At 46.9% G+C, this 19,805-nt stretch overlaps 1 protein-coding gene and 1 long non-coding RNA gene across 6 annotated transcripts in view; one reads left to right on the forward strand and one right to left on the reverse strand.

Annotated features, from left to right (window-relative positions):
• The window catches only part of Ttc28 (tetratricopeptide repeat domain 28), a 184,204-nt gene extending 178,761 nt beyond the window's left edge, over positions 1 to 5,443 (forward strand). The window contains exons 19-20 of one of the 5 annotated variants that reach the window (XM_059249011.1): positions 619 to 1,017; positions 1,333 to 5,443. In XM_059249011.1, coding sequence (XP_059104994.1) covers positions 619 to 1,017; positions 1,333 to 2,204 — 1,271 coding nt within the window. In that variant the 3' untranslated portion in view covers positions 2,205 to 5,443. Of the gene's footprint in view, positions 1 to 618 lie in introns of all 5 variants that reach the window. The other 4 variants (XM_059249012.1, XM_059249015.1, XM_059249013.1 and 1 more) reach the window with 4 other exon arrangements.
• LOC131897983 (uncharacterized) overlaps positions 4,069 to 19,805 on the reverse strand; it is a 47,952-nt gene continuing 32,215 nt past the window's right edge. The window contains exon 4 of the long non-coding RNA XR_009375829.1: positions 4,069 to 4,626. This is a non-coding gene — a long non-coding RNA (uncharacterized LOC131897983). The remainder of the gene's footprint in view (positions 4,627 to 19,805) is intronic.

Here is a 19,805-nt window from a genome sequence, read left to right on the forward strand (position 1 = left end):
AAGTTGGCAACTGGATCACAGCCATGGTTTGAGGGTAGCCAAACCAACAGGGCCTGCTAAAGAATGTGTACTGTGACAGGAAGGCTTTCAGAACAGGTGCCAGAGTGAGACGACATTGTATAACATCAGGAAGGCAGCAACAGGCGTGGGCTGAGTGCTGTCCTGGGTACATCATGCTCTAGAGCATCTGTGAGATGCCTTCTAGGTGGAGGCTGGGAGACAGGGAGGAGGCCAGTGCAGGCAAGGGGAGGAGCTCTGTGCCCCAGGGGTGCTGCAGGGTCAAAGGGCACTAGCAGAGGGCATGGGTCCACTGCAAACCAGGCCTTAAGCACTGGTCTTGGTGTGTGGGCTCACTAGTGACAGTCACAAGAACAGTAAGGACTAAGGCTTGAGTGGAAGGTGACAGGGGCCGAAAGAAGGGCTGCTGAGGCCTGTGGCTTATGGCTGGGCATGTCCTAGGGTGTTCCACTTCTTGTTCATGAGGACTGGGGGTTAATTGGAGTTGTGCTTATGCAGTGTGTAAGTCTTTACTAGTTTCTAACACTAAGGATGTCTTGTAAAGGAAATGTCAGTCTGTAAAATCCTAACTGTCCTTTGGCCTGGATGTTCTGTGCCTAGATTCCACAGAGCTCCCCAAACGCCTCAGCCTGGACAGCTCATCCTCCCTGGAGTCACTGGCATCAGCACAGTCTGTGTCCAATGCTCTGCCACTGGGCTACCAGCACCCTCCTTTCTCCCCGACTGGGGCAGACAGCATTGCCTCCGATGCCATCTCTGTGTACAGTCTCAGCTCCATTGCCTCCTCCATGAGTTTTGTCTCCAAGCCCGAGGGGGGTTTGGAAGGTGGGGGCCCCCGAGGACGACAGGACTATGATAGGCCCAAGAGCACCCACCCACAACGAGCCACCCTGCCACGGCGCCAGCTGTCCCCTCAGGCCAGACGTGGGAGCAGCAAGGAAGAAGAAGAATATGAGGGGTTCTCCATCATCAGCATGGAACCTCTGGCAACCTACCAAGGTGATGGGAAGGCACACTTCTCCCCAGATCCCAAGCAGCCCTGTGTCAGGGCACCAGGTGGTGTGAGGCTTTCAGTCAGCTCCAAGGGAAGTGTTAGCACTCCCAATTCCCCTGTGAAGATGACCCTGATCCCCAGCCCAAACTCACCCTTCCAGAAAGTGGGGAAACTGGCAAGCTCAGACACAGGTGAGTCAGACCAGTCCAGCACAGAGACCGACAGCACCGTGAAGTCCCAGGAGGAGAGCACCCCAAAGCTCGACCCCCAGGAGCTGGCCCAGAGGATCCTAGAGGAGACTAAAAGCCACCTCCTTGCAGTAGAGCGCCTTCAGAGGAGTGGTGGCCCAGCAGGCAAGGGCTCTGACCGAGAAGATGGCATGGTAGCAGCACCCAACAGCACCACAGTCTTCAGAGCTTCAGAAACCAGCGCCTTCAGCAAGCCTGTACTCTCCCATCAGAGGAGTCAGCTATCACCACTCACTATCAAACCACAGCCCCCAGCCAGGAGCTCATCGCTCCCCAAGGTGAGCAGCCCTACCACATCAGAGTTATCGGGCAAGGATAGCCTGAGCTCTCCTAGCAGCAGCCGCCCATCACCTGGCCGTGACACCCCAGCCTCCCCGGCAGACCCACCACTCTTTAGACTCAAGTACCCCAGCTCTCCTTACAGTGCTCACATTTCCAAGTCCCCCCGGAACACATCCCCTGGCTCAGGCCACCAATCCCCTGCGTGTAGTGCGCCATCTCCTGCTCTCTCCTACTCTTCAGCTGGCTCTGCTCGCTCCAGTCCAGCTGATGCCCCGGATGAGAAGGTGCAGGCAGTGCACAGCCTCAAGATGCTCTGGCAGAGCGCACCCCAGCCCCCAAGGGGTTCCCGGAAAATATGCCGAGGTGCACCAGGAGCCTTGACATCTAAAAGAGATGTCCTCAGCCTGCTGAACTTGTCCCCTCGGCACAGCAAAGACGAGGGCGGGGCGGACAGACTGGAGCTGAAGGAGCTGCCTGTGCAGCGGCGTGAGGCGGTGCCACCCAAAGTCCCCACCAACGGCCACTGGTGCCCGGAGACGGCAGCGCTGACAACATCTGGTGGCCTGGGCACCACAGCTGCCCCCCGCCCTCTGAGACTGCCCTTGGCCAATGGGTACAAGTTCCTGTCCCCAGGAAGGCTTTTCCCTTCCTCCAAATGTTAAAGCATTGGCCCTGACTCCGTGCACAGTACAGCCAGAGTCTTGGGGTCCCTCATCTAGTGCAGTCACCACACAGCCACTGAAACCATCTCTCCTCAGACAGGTGGGCTCCCCAGGCAAGGTCACAGCCATGCCAAATACCACTGTACTCACGGGTAGCTCCCCTGGGCCAGATTCACCAAAAGCAGGTCTCGCACGGGGTGGGAATGGCCGTGTCTTCTCTGCCTCTCTGCTCCTGCTCCTGCCACGGGACCTGTGGGAGGAAGGCAGCACCAGTTCTGCTACCAAGTCTCTATGCATATCTTTCCTACAGGAGCACAAACAGCTCCTGTTGGGCTCCCGGGTGCTGATGGGATATAGAACATTCTAAGTTCTGCACTGATGCATTACATTATCCAAAAGGAGAACTGTGGTTTTTAAAATGCCAATTCTTTGTGATTAAATTGTAGCCATTTTGGTGGATACCGGAAGTCACAGCCACAATGCAATAATTCATGTTGAAAGCGCTTGCATCCCCAGCTGCTCCCCATGAGCTCGGCTGGGGCCTCTGGACCCCACTGTTGGCCAAACTTGAATTTTCTTAAAAAAAAAAAAAATTCTGTACTCTTGTCCAGGCATTTTAGAACTATGCAACTGTGGTTTAAAACACAACATTGTGCTTTTAAAACATAACTGACCTTTTTTGTACATGGATAAACACTTGGTTTTATTATCAATAGTACTTTGCATTTATAGCTATTATTTTTAAAAGCTCAAGAAATTTTAAATGTCAAATTTTGAATATTCATCCATAAGTAGTAATCAAGTTTTCTTGGGGGTATGGTTGAAATTATTCAATTTACTTATTTAAAAAAAAAAAAAGATAGAAAGGAAAAAAAAAGTCCCCTGTCTAGCTAGACCAGGACCCCAGCCACTTCCACTGCCTTGCTGCATTTCTCCTCCTCTCCCAGCTCAGGCCACAAACCTCTCCTCTCTCCATCACGAGTCCCCACTGCTACCACCTCTGCGTCATTATCAACCAGGTCAGTCTTTCCACGCACTGTGACAGTGCAAGTCACAGCTCCACCAGGTCAGGGGAAACTAGATTCAGGTACTCCTCAGTAAGAGCAGTCATCACGGCCAACCCCCCCCCCCAGGAGTGGGGGTGCTGGCATCATGACCCCCAAGGGCACTTCTCACCTTGAGCAGGATCTGACTTTGGTTTTGTTTCTCATTGTGGCTTTTTAAAGCAAGGTTTCTAGCCCAAACTAGCCTCTCAGATTTGCAGCAATCCTCCTGCCTCAGCCTTGAGGCCTGCACCCCTACACTATGCTATGACCTCACTCTGTAGCCACTGACTGCTACTTCCTCCTCAATGTGCTCTTTTAAAAACTGACACTGTCCCCTGGCTCCATGTTATTCTGGTGAGTTTTGTCAGAGAGGATTCTGCATCCAAACAACCTTGTTGACAAACAATAATAAGGCTATCACATTTAACCTGCCCCATCCCTGGGAGAGAAATTCTTCATGAAAGCAGCATGTACTATCTTATGTTAGCAGGGAGCTAACTTGCCATGTAGCAAATGAAAACCAAACCCAGCACTGTGCATTCCACTTGCAAAGTCAGGTCCTCGGCAACCGAGAATCAACCTCAGCACAATGCAGGTGGCTGGGCCTGTCCTTCTCAGCCACCACCTCAGCCTCTTCCCCCAAGTGCCCAGGAGCCTGGCTGTCTGTGCTCTGTCCAGGGTGCAGCCCACCATCAGCAGATACCTCCACCCCTCGACCATGTATGACCACGTTGTCAAGTCATGGAGGACTCCAAGGCTGCTCTGGTGTACTCCTAGGTACATTGTTGTTTTCTGGTTCACACTGAAGAGCCAAACAGTACCTGGAATGCTTTTTATTTATCTTAGATATAAGTTTCAATGAAGGAAAACAAAGTTGACAAAGTAATGGGACCAATGTGCAGATCCGAGTCATCGTTTATGTCAGTCTTGGTGATTTCATGCACGTGAAACAAAGTCAGTTGAAGCTTCCAGCTACACCGTAAAGAGGATTCTTCACATCATGAGAGACTGTGTGACTCAGCATTCTGTATGGGTTAGGGGTTGGCAACCATGATCCACAGACTAAAGCTGGTGAATGAGTTGGAAGTTTTGTTTGTTTGTTTTGGCCACAAGCCAGTGATGGGTTTACCTTTTAAAATGGTTAATAAGTACAAGACAAGTCTTGGTTTTGCCTCTTAGTTCACAAAGCCTGAAGTCACCTATTATCCTGCCTTTTAAAAGAAAGGTTGGCTCCTGGTGCGTACAGCAGAAAATGCAACTGAAATTTTGTTCCACGGCCAGGAAGTTTTCAAGGAAGCAGTGGGCCCACTGGGCCTGGAGCCTTGAGGGCTCACATTTGGTGTAGGTGGCTCCTACCTAGCCCTTGGCTCTTCATCCTGTGTGGGAGGAGCCAACAGATGTGGGTCAAAGTTACAAAAGTTGTCTCTGTTTCCCCTTTGCTGGTAGTAGACAGATGTTCCCTTAAGCTCAGGAAATGAAAATTTTTAATAAATTTTTTCTTAAATGTTCTACCCCACTCTACCAGACAAAGACATGCCCCAGACAAGCAACAGCCTCCTCTGGGAGCTTGGTGGGACCACAGAGCAAGGCCATAGGCTGCCCCAGTTCTTACCAGTAACAACTGCTAACTGCAAACTAACACAAGAATCACCTACAAAACTTACATCTTGACCCACAACTGTCCCTGCAGCAATGAGCAGGTCTCACCTTTCTCCCTTTTAGAGAAAAAAAGTCAGTCCACATTGATAGGTGGTGAGGTGCTGCCCACAGGACCCAACTGCCCCCAGCACACACAGAAGCTTCAGTGGTCCTTGCTGTACACCTCACAAGGCGGCAAACAGCAACAGGGCAGCTTTTCCTCACACATTTTGTTTGATCTGAATTGACTGTATATGTGGCTTGTGAACTGGGCCTGTCTGTAGCGGATCCTTCAGAGATATCCACGCCAGCACCCACCCACCCCCATCCTGGGCACCTCCCCACTTGGCATTCACGCTCCTTATATGCATTGTTAGCCACCTTTGGCCTACATGGACTTTTTTGTAAATTACACAGTTTCCAAACAGCATTAAACTTTTTATATTATGAAATTTGCCATGTAAAAAGAACTTCCTATTTTTATTGAGGCTGCGGGCGCTTGGCCCTTCCTTTGTGATTCAGTGTCTATTAAAGCATGAGCCTGTCAGTTTTAAATGCTGTCTCTGAGTCTCTTTCTGTGCGTTTCCCACAGTTCCGAGCGGCTGTGTTACAAATGAGCACACAATTCTGTCTCTGAGTCTTTCTGTGCATTTCCTACAGTTCTGAGCAGCTGTTACAAATGAGTGCACATCTGAGTGACTCAACTGTAACCCTGCCAGGGGACATCAGGAGGAGAGCAAGGGACACTTGCACCAGGCACTCTAGATACTTACAGAGTCTTAGATGGCCAACACTTGGCTCTTTTAGAATCATAGTGGAGTACCAGAGATGTCTACTGTTGAAAAGTTACTTAGATAGGAAGGAAAAACAAAGCAGATTTTAGCCACCTGATGGCCTATCTCAGAAAACTTTCAAGGAGGCTCTTCAGGAAGAAGAAAGCAGTCCTCTGTATGGAGAGGCATGAGCCTAGTGAGCGGGCCAGTGAGATTCAAGGATACAAGCACTTTAAGGAGTGATGTCCTACTGGGTAACAGCAAAAATACTAATCAACAATATAGAAAACACTGATGCTGATCTGCCGTGTCAGAACAGAAGGAAGTGGATTGTTTTTTAAATGCATTCAGTATGCAGAAGCACAAAATAGGAGAAGATTGTATTAGTGTGGGAGAAATACAATAATAATAGGACAGGAAACGGAGAACAAAGTTCTGGTGACATGAGCATCAGGAATGTCAAATAAACCAAGCAAGTGCAGCCTGACAGAAGATGGCAGGCCCCACACTGCAGAGCTCACCACAGCACATGGCCTCAGATGGATGATAACAAAGAATGGGAAAAACTCCATCCTAAAGTAGAAGACACAGCAAGAAATCAGAGGCCTGCTGTTTTACCATGAACTTAGCAGGAAGGCAAAACTCTAAATTTGGGTGCCACTGACTACAGAGCCTCAAAACTCGCTGCGGGAAGTGTGGCAGATGGTCCAGTTCTGAAAAATGTCCTGTCCTAAAGGGAGACTACAACCCATAACCCTGGATAGCTGAAAGACCAGAGAATATGGTAGGTTAGACAATCCAGCAAACAGGAAACCTGCCTTGAACATCGAAGCCACATTTCTCACATGCACATGGAAGGTGTTTCATGAAAACAGCATACAGACCACATAATTATTCCTAAAGAGCAGAGAACACTGGTCCCTACCACACAGTCACAGCACAGTACAGTACAGTTCATCACAGAAGAACACCAGTCCCTACCACACAGTGTGGCTTCGATGTTCAAGGCAGGTTTCCTGTTTGCTGGATGTCTAACCTACCATAGTCATAGCACAGCACAGTTCATCACAGAAGAACACTGGTCCCTACCACACAGTCACAGCACAGTACAGTACAGTTCATCACAGAAGAACACCAGTCCCTACCACACAGTGTGGCTTCGATGTTCAAGGCAGGTTTCCTGTTTGCTGGATGTCTAACCTACCATAGTCATAGCACAGCACAGTTCATCACAGAAGAACACTGATCCCTACCACTCAGTCATAGCACAGCACAGTCCATCAGAGAAGAACACTGGTCCCCATGTTCTGGGATGGTGAGCAGGTCCATAACATTTTAAGACACTACAGCTGTAACTGGATGTCACAGTTGCAGTAGGATTGAGTGCCCTGACCCACACACCAAAGCCTAGGGCAGACTTCACGGCTAGTGGTGGGGCACCCTTTGAGCTCGAAGCCTCCTGCTTGCTAGGGCTCCTCTTCAAAACCAAGTGCTTATGCTCTGACAGCACCACAGTGTGACATCTTATACTGTGAACACCCTCTTGTCAGGCTTTCCCAGGTATGCAGCCTCCAGCAGGGGAGCGGCAGCCCTGTGTCTGCTCCAAAAACTAGGTCACACATCTAGGTCCAGACACACTAAAGGGACATGGTAGCATCTAGACAGTGTTTTACTCCGCAGAGACCATCACCCAGGCCAGCACACTTACTAAATTGGTAGCAATTGTGCATGTAGGCTTCAGGGGATAATAATACTCTTCGCTGTATAAATAATAGTTATATTAAAAAACAAACAAAAAAACTTCTAAATCAATTCCCAGAAGCAGAGCTCATGGCCTTCCCTTTGAGTCACCAGAGAGGGAATGAATTTGAGTTCTATTCTGCCTGGCAGCATCATGCCAAAGTCAGACCTTTTTTATACACAGGGCTTTCTTTTTTTTTTTCCCCCTTTATTTTATGTGTATGGGTGTTCTGCTTTATCTATGTGCAGTACCCACACAAGTCAAAAGAGGGCAACAGATCCCCTGGGACTGGAGTAATAAACAGCTGTGAGCCACCATGTGGGTGCTGGGAATTGGATTCAGGTCCTCTGTGAGAACAGCCTCTGCTCCTAATTACTGAGGCATCTCTTCAGCCCCTGCATGGAGCTTTTTGAAACACTGCCATTTTCTTTTCGAACCAACAATGTAATTGTAAAATAAAACTGATATGTAATCAGGAAAAAGGAAATTCTTACCTATCATTAAGGTATTTTCTGGTAAAGGATGTTGTTATAAGTAAATCTAGCAAACAAGGTAGGCAGAAAGTTGGTGGAAGTTAAAAGAAAATCCCCTTGGTGCATAATAATAAAAATACTAAATGTACAGAAGAAAGAGAATATCAAAAGCTACAAGGGACAAAGACCAAGTAACATATAAAGTCAGACCTATTAGAATAACACCTGACTTCTCAATGGAGACTCTAAAAGCCAGAAGGGCCTTTAGACAGATGTTTGACAGACTCTAAGAGACCACAGAGGCAGATGTGAGGGTGATCTGTTGTGATGTCTGTCACCCCATTAATCAGCTGATTCGGCTGATCTAGCTGGCTAGGTGGGCCCCCTCCTCCCTCACTGCTCCATGTGCAGCTATCCTGAAGCTGTGTGCTCAAAGAGGATGACCTTCCCTGATTAAAGGAGGTCTGGTCTTTGGTCAAGGGTATGAGTAGCTTCACTCACAGATGCTAGCCCCAGACTACTATACCCAGCAAAACTTCCAATCACAATAGATGAAGAAAATAAGACATTCTATGATTTAAAAAAACAAAACAAAAACAAAACCACAAAAAACAAAAAACAAATTTAAACAATTTATCTACAAATCCAGCCCTACAGAAGGTACTAGAAGGAAAACTCCAACCAAAAGAGGTTAATTAACCACATCCAAGAAAACACAAAGGATAAATAATCCCTGACCAGCAAATCAAAAGAAGAACTTACACATGAACACACACACACACACACACACACACACACACACACACACACAGAGAGAGAGAGAGAGAGAGAGAGAGAGAGAGAGAGAGAGAGAGAGCGCAAAATAACAGGAATCAATAAACACTGCTCCTTGATATCTCTCAACATCAGTGGTCTCAATTTCCCAATAAAAAAACCACAGACTAACACTAAGGATACAAAAACAGGATCCATCCTTCTGCTGAACCCAAGAAACACACCTTAGCATCAAGGACAGACATCAGCTGAGGGTAAAAGGATGGCTGATTTTAAGTTGAATCACAGAGCTTCAGTAACAAAAACAATATGGTACTGGCACACACACACACACACACACACACACACACACACACATACACACACACACCAGTGGAACAGAACAGGAGATCCAGACAAAACACAGCTATGGCTATTTCATCTTTTATAAAGACGCCAAAACATCCTGGAGAAAAGACAGCTGTGCTGGGAAAACTAGGTGCCCACAGAGAGGAGAAACTAGATCCTTATCTTTTGCTCTGCACAAAACCCACCTCTGAATGGATCAAAGACGTCAGCATGAGACCTGAAACTCTGAAACTTCTAGAGCTGAAAACAGGAGACACACCTCAGAAATAGGCACACAAGTAAGAGCCTCCTCACAGGACTGAGTGACTCAAAATAAGGCGGCAGGTACCAAATGAGACCTCAGGAAGTGAATATGTTTCTGCACAGCAGTGGGAACAGTTAATTGAGTAAAGAACCTACAGAACAGGATTAATATCTAGAGTCTACAAAGAGCTTAAAAACTAGATGAGGAAAATAACACAATCGCAAAGGTGGGCTGAGGAACTGAACGTGGCTCTAGAAGAAATACAAATGGCAACAAGTCCTTTCAAGGCGTCCACACTCTTGGCTATCAGGGAAGCGTATCAGAGAGTAGTCGTCTGAGATCCACCTCACCTAGTCAGACTGGCAGTCATCAGGAAAGCAAACAGCAAATGCTGCTGAGGATGTGAGGGGAGGGGAGGGAGCCACTGTGGGAAAACTGAAAACAGACCTGGTGTCCTCCCCGCCATTCCACCCCTGGTTATAAAAGGACTTGACCTCTCACTGGAGACTCTGCGAGGAGGCAGCCCAGCCCACATGGCCACCGCATGGGACATCTACACAAGAAGGTTGCATTTCGCCATGAACAAAAACAGAATCATGAGAAAATGGGTAGGAAGAAAACATTACAGGAAGTACCCAGGCTCGGAAGACAAACATCGCACACTCTCGTGTGTGTAAGGCCTATCTTCCAGTTTTTATGCTTGTGTATTTATATGGGACCCAAGGAGGCTTTAAGGAAGAGGGGCAGGGCAGGTAATGGGGGAACACCACAGTGAAAGATGGGACGAGGGAGCTGATGAGGGAGAAACAACAAAGACTATGTATGAAAATGCCAATTCTGCTACTCTAATTAAAAAACAAAAAACTTCATACCGTCAGCATAGCTAAATTGGAAAGACCGACCATGACAGACGCTGGTGAGTAAGCAAAGCAACTAGAACTCCCGTGGGGTGTAAAATGGTACAGCCGCTCTGGAACTGTTTGGCAGCCCCAGTAAAACAGAGTTTGCGTTCCCCAACACCAGCTTCCTCAGCACTTTCTCAAGAGAGATGAACAAACCTGTCCGCAAAGAGATTTGCTCAGAAATGTTCCTAGCTGCCTTATCTACACAAACTCTAACTAGGAATGAGCCCTAGTATGCACCAGCAGGGACACGGGTGCGTTCTAGGGCTCAGTGGAACCATCCAGCAGTGAGAAAGAGTGACACACTAACCAAGAGAAACCATAAGAAACATGGTGGGAACCAGGGAAGTCAGAGTTCAAACTCTGTGATTCCACACACCCACCCACTCTGAGAGAAATGAAAATGGCTGGACTCAGAGGGTCATGCAGACTAGCTGGGTTGGCGGGAGGGAACACCATAGCATGGCGGGACAGCTCTCCGCCTTGGCTGGCACAGGCTACATGAATGCAGACATTTGGCGAGGCTCAATCGACCACATCCTTAGGATTTACGCTTATTATTATGTTAAAAGTCCCAGCAGTGTTTTGTTTTCTTTGGTAGAAATTAACAAGCTGATTCCCAACTCTGTGGAGACAGCAGAGAGACCTAGAATACTGAGGCAGGCTGGAAGAGCACAACAGGACAGCCACGCTCCCAGACACGAGGCTGCCACAGCTGTGCACAGCCCAGAAGCAAACCACTTGTCTGTGGTCACCTAATTTAGAGGACATAGTACCAGGGCATGGGAAGGAAGTGGTGCAGGTCACAGGCTGGGGAGAGGACTCAGTGGGTAAAGAACCTGCCAGGCAAGTACAGGACCATAGTTCCATCCCCAAAACCCACAGGGAAACTGCAACCACTGCCCCCACACATGCACCTCCACATATCCAAATATGCACATCCATATGCATCTACAAACACACACATTCAAACACATACACCTATGTGCACAACACACACAAAGCTACACACAAACATGCATACCACATGCACATACACCAACCACACACACAAACATACATTAATAACCTTGACCTCTACTTCAGTTCATACCATACACAGAAATCAGTTCTCCATGGCCACAAACATAAACGTGAAAGCCAATGTTAACGACAGAAAACCTAGGGATAGTACTTCCAAGACAGAAGTGATGGTCTCCTTACACTTTCCAAACAGGACACAGAAGGGATAATCCATGGGTTGAGTGACGCCTGTCAGCTGTGGAGGGGCTGATGACAGCATACTCCAGGCAAGTGTCCCTAACAACATGGGGTGGGGAGGGGTCCTGATAGCAAACGCCGTATGACACACACGACACTCACATCACATTACTCATACTACAGAGTGGCAATCTGGATGTCATTCTTATGGTGGGGCTGAGGACTTGCCTCCTTGGGTGGGTTGATTTGGTGAGAATCTATGCAATGTGGTTATAATTATGTACTTTTCTGAAAAAATATTCTATGTCACCAGGTATAAAGCTTAAAAAAAAAAAGGCTGGGGACACTGTCAGTGGTGAGTGCTCACCTGGGGACACAGTCAGTGGTAAGTACTCACCTGAGGACACAGCCTGTGGTGAGTGCTCACCTGGGGACACAGACAGTGGTGAGTGCTCACCTGGGGACACAGTGGTGAGTGCTCACCTGGGGACACAGTCAGTGGTGAGTGCTCACCTGGGGACACAGTCAGTGGTGAGTGCTCACCTGGGGACACAGCTTGTGGTGAGTGCTCACCTGGGGACACAGTCAGTGGTGAGTGCTCACCTGGGGACACTGTCAATGGTGAGTGCTCACCTGACATTTTTGACATTTTCAAGGCCCTGGGTCCCATCCCCAGCAGTGCAAAGAACATTTAAAACACCACAAAACCCACACCTAATTTCCCTTCCCAGCACTCTCCCCTTTGAAGTTTTCCACAGCTCAAGAGACACCAGGGCCAACTCTTGAGAACAAAACCCAGCAAAGCTGCACCCCACTTCCTTTCCGTCTCACCACACAGGAATCCCCCAGGCCTGTGTGTTCCCCCACCTCCTCCCTGGTCTTTCCTCCACACAGCAGCTGTAGTGGATTTTGCAGCAGAACAGCCCCCCCCAAGCCCTCATTTACTCAGTGGGCCCTGTGATCCAGCCTTGCCCAGAGCCTCCTCCCAGTCCTCAGCTGTGCCCAACAGGCTCCTGCCTCCTGCACTTCACACCTGTGGCCCTTCAAGCTCAGAGCCTCAGGGCTTTCCCAGGCATATCTGCAGACTCCTGCTCTCCACCACTGTAGAGGTGGCCTCCTCCCATCCTCCTTTTAAAGAGCACCCTGCATTTTGAGTCTTCAGTCCAGCTTTATGTGTCTTCACCAAAGAAACTGCGCCACAAAACAGCAACCAATAACCCAACGTCTGCAATCAACCACATTCCAGGGCAGTCCCCATGCTCAGGGACAGTTAGCCAGCACAAATCAGACGCCAGGTTTGTTTTTTGAGAGAAAGAAAATGAAATTAGGTGGGTAGGGAGATGAGGAAGGATCTGGGAGGAGAAAGAATATGATCAAATTATATTAAATTCTCAAGAATAAAACATTTTAAAAATAAAATACAATTTAGAAAAATTTGCTGTCTGAAGCCCATTAAGATGGTGTCTTAGTTAGGTTTCTACTGCAGTGATAAACACCATACCCAAGAACAACTCGGGGAGGAAAAGGTTGATTTTGGCTTACAGTTTCACATCATAGTCCATCCTTGAAGGAAGTCAAAGCAGGAACCTGGAGGCAGGAGCTGAAGCAGAGGCCACAGAGGAACACGGCTTTCTGGTTTGCTTACCATCGCTTTCTCAGCCTGCTTTCTTGTACAACCCAGGACCCACAGTGGGCTGGGCCCTCCCACATCAATCACTAATCAAGAAAATGCCTCACAGGTTTGCTTATAGGCCAGTCTTATGGAGGCGTATTTTTTTCAGCTGAGGTTCCCTCTTCCCAAAAGACTACTCTGTGTCAAGATGACCAACACTAGCCCAGCACAATGCACACTGCTGTTCTGTTTCCATCCCTTCTCCACCACACAGAGCAGGGCTGGATTGCTAAATATGAAGATGACCCCAGACCCTCACAGAGAAAGCAAGAAGGCTTTTTACTGGAAAGTGTGACAAAGAAGATACATTATATCCACCAAGAAGGTTGGCCTAATTAAAAACCACGGAATTTACTGACTTTTAACAGAGTATTATGTAACAGTTTCCTCTGAAATTGAAACACTCTATCCTAAAGGAATAATCCTTAAGCAGGTGGGTAAACAATTTAAAGTAACTTCAGGAAGTCTCTGAAACTGACCAGATTCACTAGGTCCTTCCCTGGCAGAGTAAACATGCAAACTGCTGAGAGTCACTATCAGGCCCGCCAAGCTGCAAAGACAACTCAGAAACCAAACCAGCTCCTGGGAAGAAGCAGAAACCCGCAGAGCTGCTTGAAGAGGTTTAGACGAAGGCACCTGGGAAGGCACTCTCCGGCCTGTTGAACTGCCTGTAGGCTGTGCAGTGCGCCCCAAATTCCCAGCTTTGTGAGTTGTCACCCACGCCGGGTGGACTTGGGCGATGCAGTGGGCTCTGAGTCACTTCTGTTCCTGTAAATAACCCATCACCCATATTCCTGTAAGTAATCCCAATAAAACTCATGGTTCACCAAGATGGACTTTGGTGGTATCTGTACTTTGGTTTGTCACAGGCTTCCTATCTAGGGTGAGTACATGTGTGTGTTGCATCTCCCCAGGAAAAGTCTTGTCACACACACAAGGTCACTGTCAAATGCTGGTGGCAATGCAACATCACAGCTGCTCAGAGACATGAACAAGGCATAGGTGAAGGGCAGGGAGGTGTCGCTGGCATGTGTTAAGTTTCATGTCTCATGAACTCACATTTCTGTGGTCTGCTCCCACCCTCCACTGTTCTTTTCCATCTCTCAAGTTCTACAGTCACTCAGACTCCTCACAGCAGGTCTTGGGCTCCATTTTTTATTGTGTGTGTGTGGGGGGGAGGGCAAATACAAAATGAACTTTTCTAAAAGTTTACATACTGACTAGGATGGAATTTGATCAGGACCTGGACATTTCCAGCTGAGTGGCTCAGGCTAGATTCTTGAATAGCTCTCACCTAAAAACTGATGGAAAAAACAATATTGTCAAGGATAGGCAGGTTCGTGAGGGGAGATTCTTTCAGATGCTTTCCTGAAAATCACTGGTCTACATTCTAGAGAGCCAACTATTTTCAGAGATGTTCTGTGGGTTCCTGCTGAGTGGCAAGGCCCGGGTGTGTGTGTGTGTGTGTGTGTGTGTGTCTGTCCTCTTCTCATGGTTCACCTTCAGAGACTTCCACTCTTTCACATGCAGTCCATTCCATAAAGTAGCCTGTTCCCTCAATTGGATCTGATTTACAAGTACGCATGAAGTATTCTGAGCAAGGTAAGTGTATAAACTGAGGCAAGAACCACAGTGCCCTTGGAGAGACAACAGAGTCCTTTGGGAAGGGCAAGGTGCAGGGTGCCAGGGCAGATGCAGAGTAAGGAAGACACCATGCATAGGAAGGGTGATGACAGTGGCCCTGTGTGGGCTAGAGAAGCATCTATCCATGGTGGGGACAATGACAATGGGCACATGTCACAAAGCAAGACTGATCCAACACATAGATATGCTAAGGATCATGGGAACTAGGCTTCTTGTCCAGGGAGGAGGAGTTAAACAAGAAAAGTTGGACTTGGCCTATACAGCCCTGGATGGGAAGGAATCAGAGGTATTGATGTAAATTCACTTAATCACTAAAAGGATCAATACAGGAACGGCTGGGAGAGCCTGGCAGCACTCATACCACAGTAGCAGTGAAAGCATGCATATCCCCAGAGCCTGCACCAAGGACCACTTAGCACCCCTAGGAAGCAGGGCACCCTGGGAAGATGGCTAAGAAGAGCCAGAATGTGTGGCCCATCAGAATGCACAAAAGTGATCACCGAGGCTTTCAAAGGACGCCATCAACTGTTTCAAGAAGATCCTACAGGATTAAAAAAAAAAAGTCAGAATTCAAGTGTTAATAATCATGCTAGTGGGCTGGTGAGATAGCTCAGCAGGTGCCTACTCCCATGCCTGACAACCTGAGTGCAATTCCTAGGACCCACATAGGAGAGAACTGACCTCTGCAAGTTGTCCTCTGATCTCCACATGTAAGAAATGACAAGAGCATGCGAAGCAAGGGGAACACTCCTCCACTGTTCGTAGGAGTGCAAACTTGTACAACCACTGTGGAAATCAGTATGGTGGTTTCTCAGAAAATTGGGAATTGATCTACCTCAAGACCCAGCCATACCACACTCTTGGGCATATACCCAAGGAATGCTCAATCATACCACAAAGATACATGCTCAACTATGTTCATAGCAGCATTATTCATAATAGCCGGAACCTGGAAACAACCTAGATGCCTGTCAACTGAAGAATGGATTAAGAAAATGTGGTACATATACACAATGGAGTACTACTCAGCCGAGAAAAACAATGACAGCATGAAATTTGCAGGCAAATGGATGAAACTAGAAAATATCATCCTGAGTGAGGTAACCCAGACTCAAAAGGACAAAACATGGTATGGACTCACTCATAAGTGGATACTAGATATAAAGCAAATGATAACCAGACTACAACCCACAGATCTAGGGAGGTTACCTAACAGGGAGGACCCTAGGATGACTGTGACTTATAATAAGTTTTGGTTTTGCCCAATCACTGGGCAAGCTTTAGTGAAACATTTCACTATTAGGATAAGAATATGTACTGTATCAAGCTGATGAAAGAATATGCTGGCTATACTTTCAGGAGGGGAGGCTAAAATCTTTTTAGATTATGGATTAGCCGATAGGAAAATGTCCACTGTAAATCAAACAGTGAAGGGGAAGATGAATAGGAATCTCACTTACACAACTTAAGTAAAACATAGCTCTCTGAACAGATGAAGATAGGTCTCTTCTGTATTCCAGAATCTAATCAATATTTATATGTGTAATTCAGCTATTACTTGGCTTAAAAGGGCTTATTGGGAAATGTTATCATTTTTACTCTTTCTACAGAGAAAATACTTTCCAGTTTCAAATAACCCTGGACTTTTGAATTATAACCTGTTTTTATGTTCAAAAGAAATGGCAAGAGCACACTCACATGTCACACACATACAAATAATGAAATGTGATGATTTTTCAAGAAGCATACTAGTTACAAGTTATAACTCACTGAATAAAATAAGAAGCTGAGTCTGCACTGATTACACAAATGGATAAACTCCAGGTCTGACAGGCAGCAGGACAGCATCCATATGGAAAAATGGCTCCAGGACTTCTAAAAAGGTCTCCCATGCACTTTTCTCATGCTCATGGAATTTTCTGGTGCATGGGAGTCTACAGCTCTTTAAGTGTCCATGTCTCCTCCAACATTTCTCTACCCTCCTCCCCACACCCTCCCGCCTGCACCCCTGCCAATTACCATCCACAGCTGGAAGAGAAGTCTTACCGAGTTTTCTGTCCATTTTTACATCCCTTAAACCTGTTTCCTGCTTTGTTCTGAGACATGATTACACTACAGTTTGGGCCTTTCCAGGCTTCTTTTCAAGCTGTTTTGTGGTACCAAAGCAGCCCTCAGTGCAGATATCCTCTATCCTTCCACAGGTGGCCTCTGTGGAACTTTACCCTGGCTGCTGGGCACATGAGCCTTCCTGTACCCATGAGTCCTGTGGGCTGTTCTGCGGTTCCTTTCTGCATGCTCATGGCAGCCTGTCTCCTCCCCTGGCAACCTATCCTGCCAAGCTTCCAGCCACACAGCTGCAGCTTCCCCAGGCCTTTGGCCTCACTACAGAGGCCAGCTCTGTGGAGACCTCTACGCTCAGGCCTGGACACACTATGTAAACTGCAGCTACAGTTCCTTTCTCAAGCACGATGTGCAGACTGGGAACTTCTGCTTGACCTACTTTCATCAGTTTCTGTTGTGATTTACTTAAGATGGTACTGAATCTGGGATACAATCATCCTGACTGGAGGTGAGCATGGAAAACAAGTATTTACATTGATTTAAAGTAATAACGTGGCCTTGCCACACTGTCAAAGCATTTATGAATATAAGGAGAAAAAAAAGAACAACCTAACAGAGAAGCCTAGAGGGCAGCATTTCAATGAAGGAATGAAATAAACATCAGCAGACATCAGAGGAACCGGAATCATGAGCTCTTGTCAGACACACTAAAGGAGCCACTGCCACACGGCTGTGATATTCTTGCCAAAGACCTACAACCTGCATCTAACCACAAGGAAGCAACAGACACAGCCCAGGGGACATCACTGTTCTGTTAACAATAAAAAAAACACTTGGGGGAGCTAGAGAGATGACTCAGTGGTTAAGTGCATGCATGACACATACTCATACACTGACACACTTACACACAGACAATAAAATAAATCCTGAAAAAAACATTTGGAAAGTAATTTGACAACAACTGCCATGAGATTTATTTATGTGCTGGCATGTGTCCACTCAACTCTCAAATGCATGTTCTAAAGAATTGCCTGCATGCCTGAGGAGACTGACTGCTGTAAACTATCAGCAAAATCAACTGATGGGCTGGAGCTGGCTCAGAAGGGAAGCCTGGTCACTTGAGTCCAACTCTCAGGTCCCACATAATGGAAGGTGAGCGGACACTCATAAGCTGTCCTCTGCTCTCCCTGCACTCTGTGGCACACATTCATGCACACACACACAAACTCAATAAATAAATGTAACTTTTAAAAAGGGTCTTATTACTGATGAATGTTCATGTTTCTATCATGATGATAACTTTTCAGGCTTTGTTTTTGCTATGGCTCAAAGGCATTGAGTCTACTCAAATCGCTTATAGACAATTATTAATTATTAACTGCTTTTTCTACTATGATTTCAGTGTAGATTACAGAAAGTGGTCATGCTAATATATTTAAAAGTCTTATCTATTTTTTTTCCTTCCTTTCTTTCTTTTTTTTTTTTTTTTGTTTTTTTGTTTTTTTGAGACAGGGTTTCTCTGTGTAGCTTTGTGCCTTTCCTGGAACTCACTTGGTAGCCCAGGCTGGCCTCGAACTCACAGAGATCCGCCTGGCTCTGCCTCCCGAGGGCTGGGATTAAAGGCGTGTGCCACCACCGCCCGGCTTCTTTTTCTTTTTCCTTTCTTTCATTCTTTTCTTTTCTTTTCTTTTTTCTTTTTTCTTTTCTTTTCTTTTGAGACAAGGTCTGTCTTCTGTAGTCCTGGCTGTCCTGGAGCTTGCTATGTAGACCAGGCTAGCCTCGAACTCACAGAGCTCCACCTACCTCTGCCTCCTATTCCAAGTTATGGGATTAAAGGTGTGAATGATCTTGCCTGAAAAACTTTTATCTCTTTTGTCAACTTTAAAGGATTCATGAAAGCTTTAGAGAGTTGCAACTTGGATTCATCTGTCGTGAGTCAAAGGGACCCCTTCCCTCTTTCCTGTTGGGTGTGTGTCCTTTTTGTTTTCTAGACCTCCCAGGCAAAGAGACAGACCTGGAAGTAGCAAGTAAAGCCACCACCACCCTCTTACCCCCCCACCCCTCCCCACTTCCCCCCCACCCCCCCCCACCCCCGCCAAGCTCTTTAACTTTACCTTCTGTCCCTAGTCTGTCTGTGTGTCCTGGAATCAGCTGCATCCTGCAACTGCTCAAAACAGGCTTATCTTGTTATCCCCAGGGGGTCCTGCAGAACCTGTGAACTCTGGACTTGCTGAAAGCCACTGTGAACCAGTCTGGACAAGTGATAACTATGGACTCCAGAGGCCACTCCAAGACTCTCCTGCGGTCTCCCTAGGAGCCCTTGCTCTCCTCTCCTCTCAGCACACTGGTCTCTACCCTTCTCATAATAACATGATTACTCTGTCTCTGCAGGTTCTTTCGGGTGACATTACCTGACGGTCAGTAAACCAGATGCTTCTGATGGAATTTTTTCATGTCTGCTTCCATTGCCTGCTGACTGGAGCCTCTGCTTTGGACCAGCATTCTAGACTCCCCTATTTTAAAGCCCCCAATCAGCAGGAGATATCTAGAGGGCTCCTCTCCCCTTATCATCAACAAAAGGTTGGAATTTTAGGTTCAATGCCTTCCCCCTAAATAGCAGTGCTGGTGACAGTGTCCTAAACAGAAGGACTTCGGCTGAGAAAACAGAAGAATTGTTAGTGGGTAAACAAGCATAAGGCCAGTTTCTGTTTACAGAAAAGCAGATCTCCTAAGGGGCACCCCCACAGATGGCCTCAGCAGTCTGATCCCCAATAAATCTTTCTTTCTACCCACTGAGCAGTCTAGTTTAGTAGGTTCTCTGAACTTACAGTTAGTTATCCAATACCAAATGGCTAGCTCTGTAACATATACATATAGGCACCATTATACAGACTTAGCAGGTTGTATTTATGTATTTAGGGATATATATATATATATGTATATAATGTACACACACACATATAGCTATGTAACAACAATTAATGAAAAAAGAGGGCATGACTTGAAAGAGAGGAAAAAGGGGTATCAGAAGGGTTTGGAGGGAAGAAAGGGAAGGGGGAGATTATGTAATTATGTTATAATCTCA

Source organism: Peromyscus eremicus, chromosome 23 (assembly GCF_949786415.1).
Source record: "Peromyscus eremicus chromosome 23, PerEre_H2_v1, whole genome shotgun sequence".
In the NCBI taxonomy this organism is placed as follows: Eukaryota; Metazoa; Chordata; class Mammalia; order Rodentia; family Cricetidae; genus Peromyscus; species Peromyscus eremicus.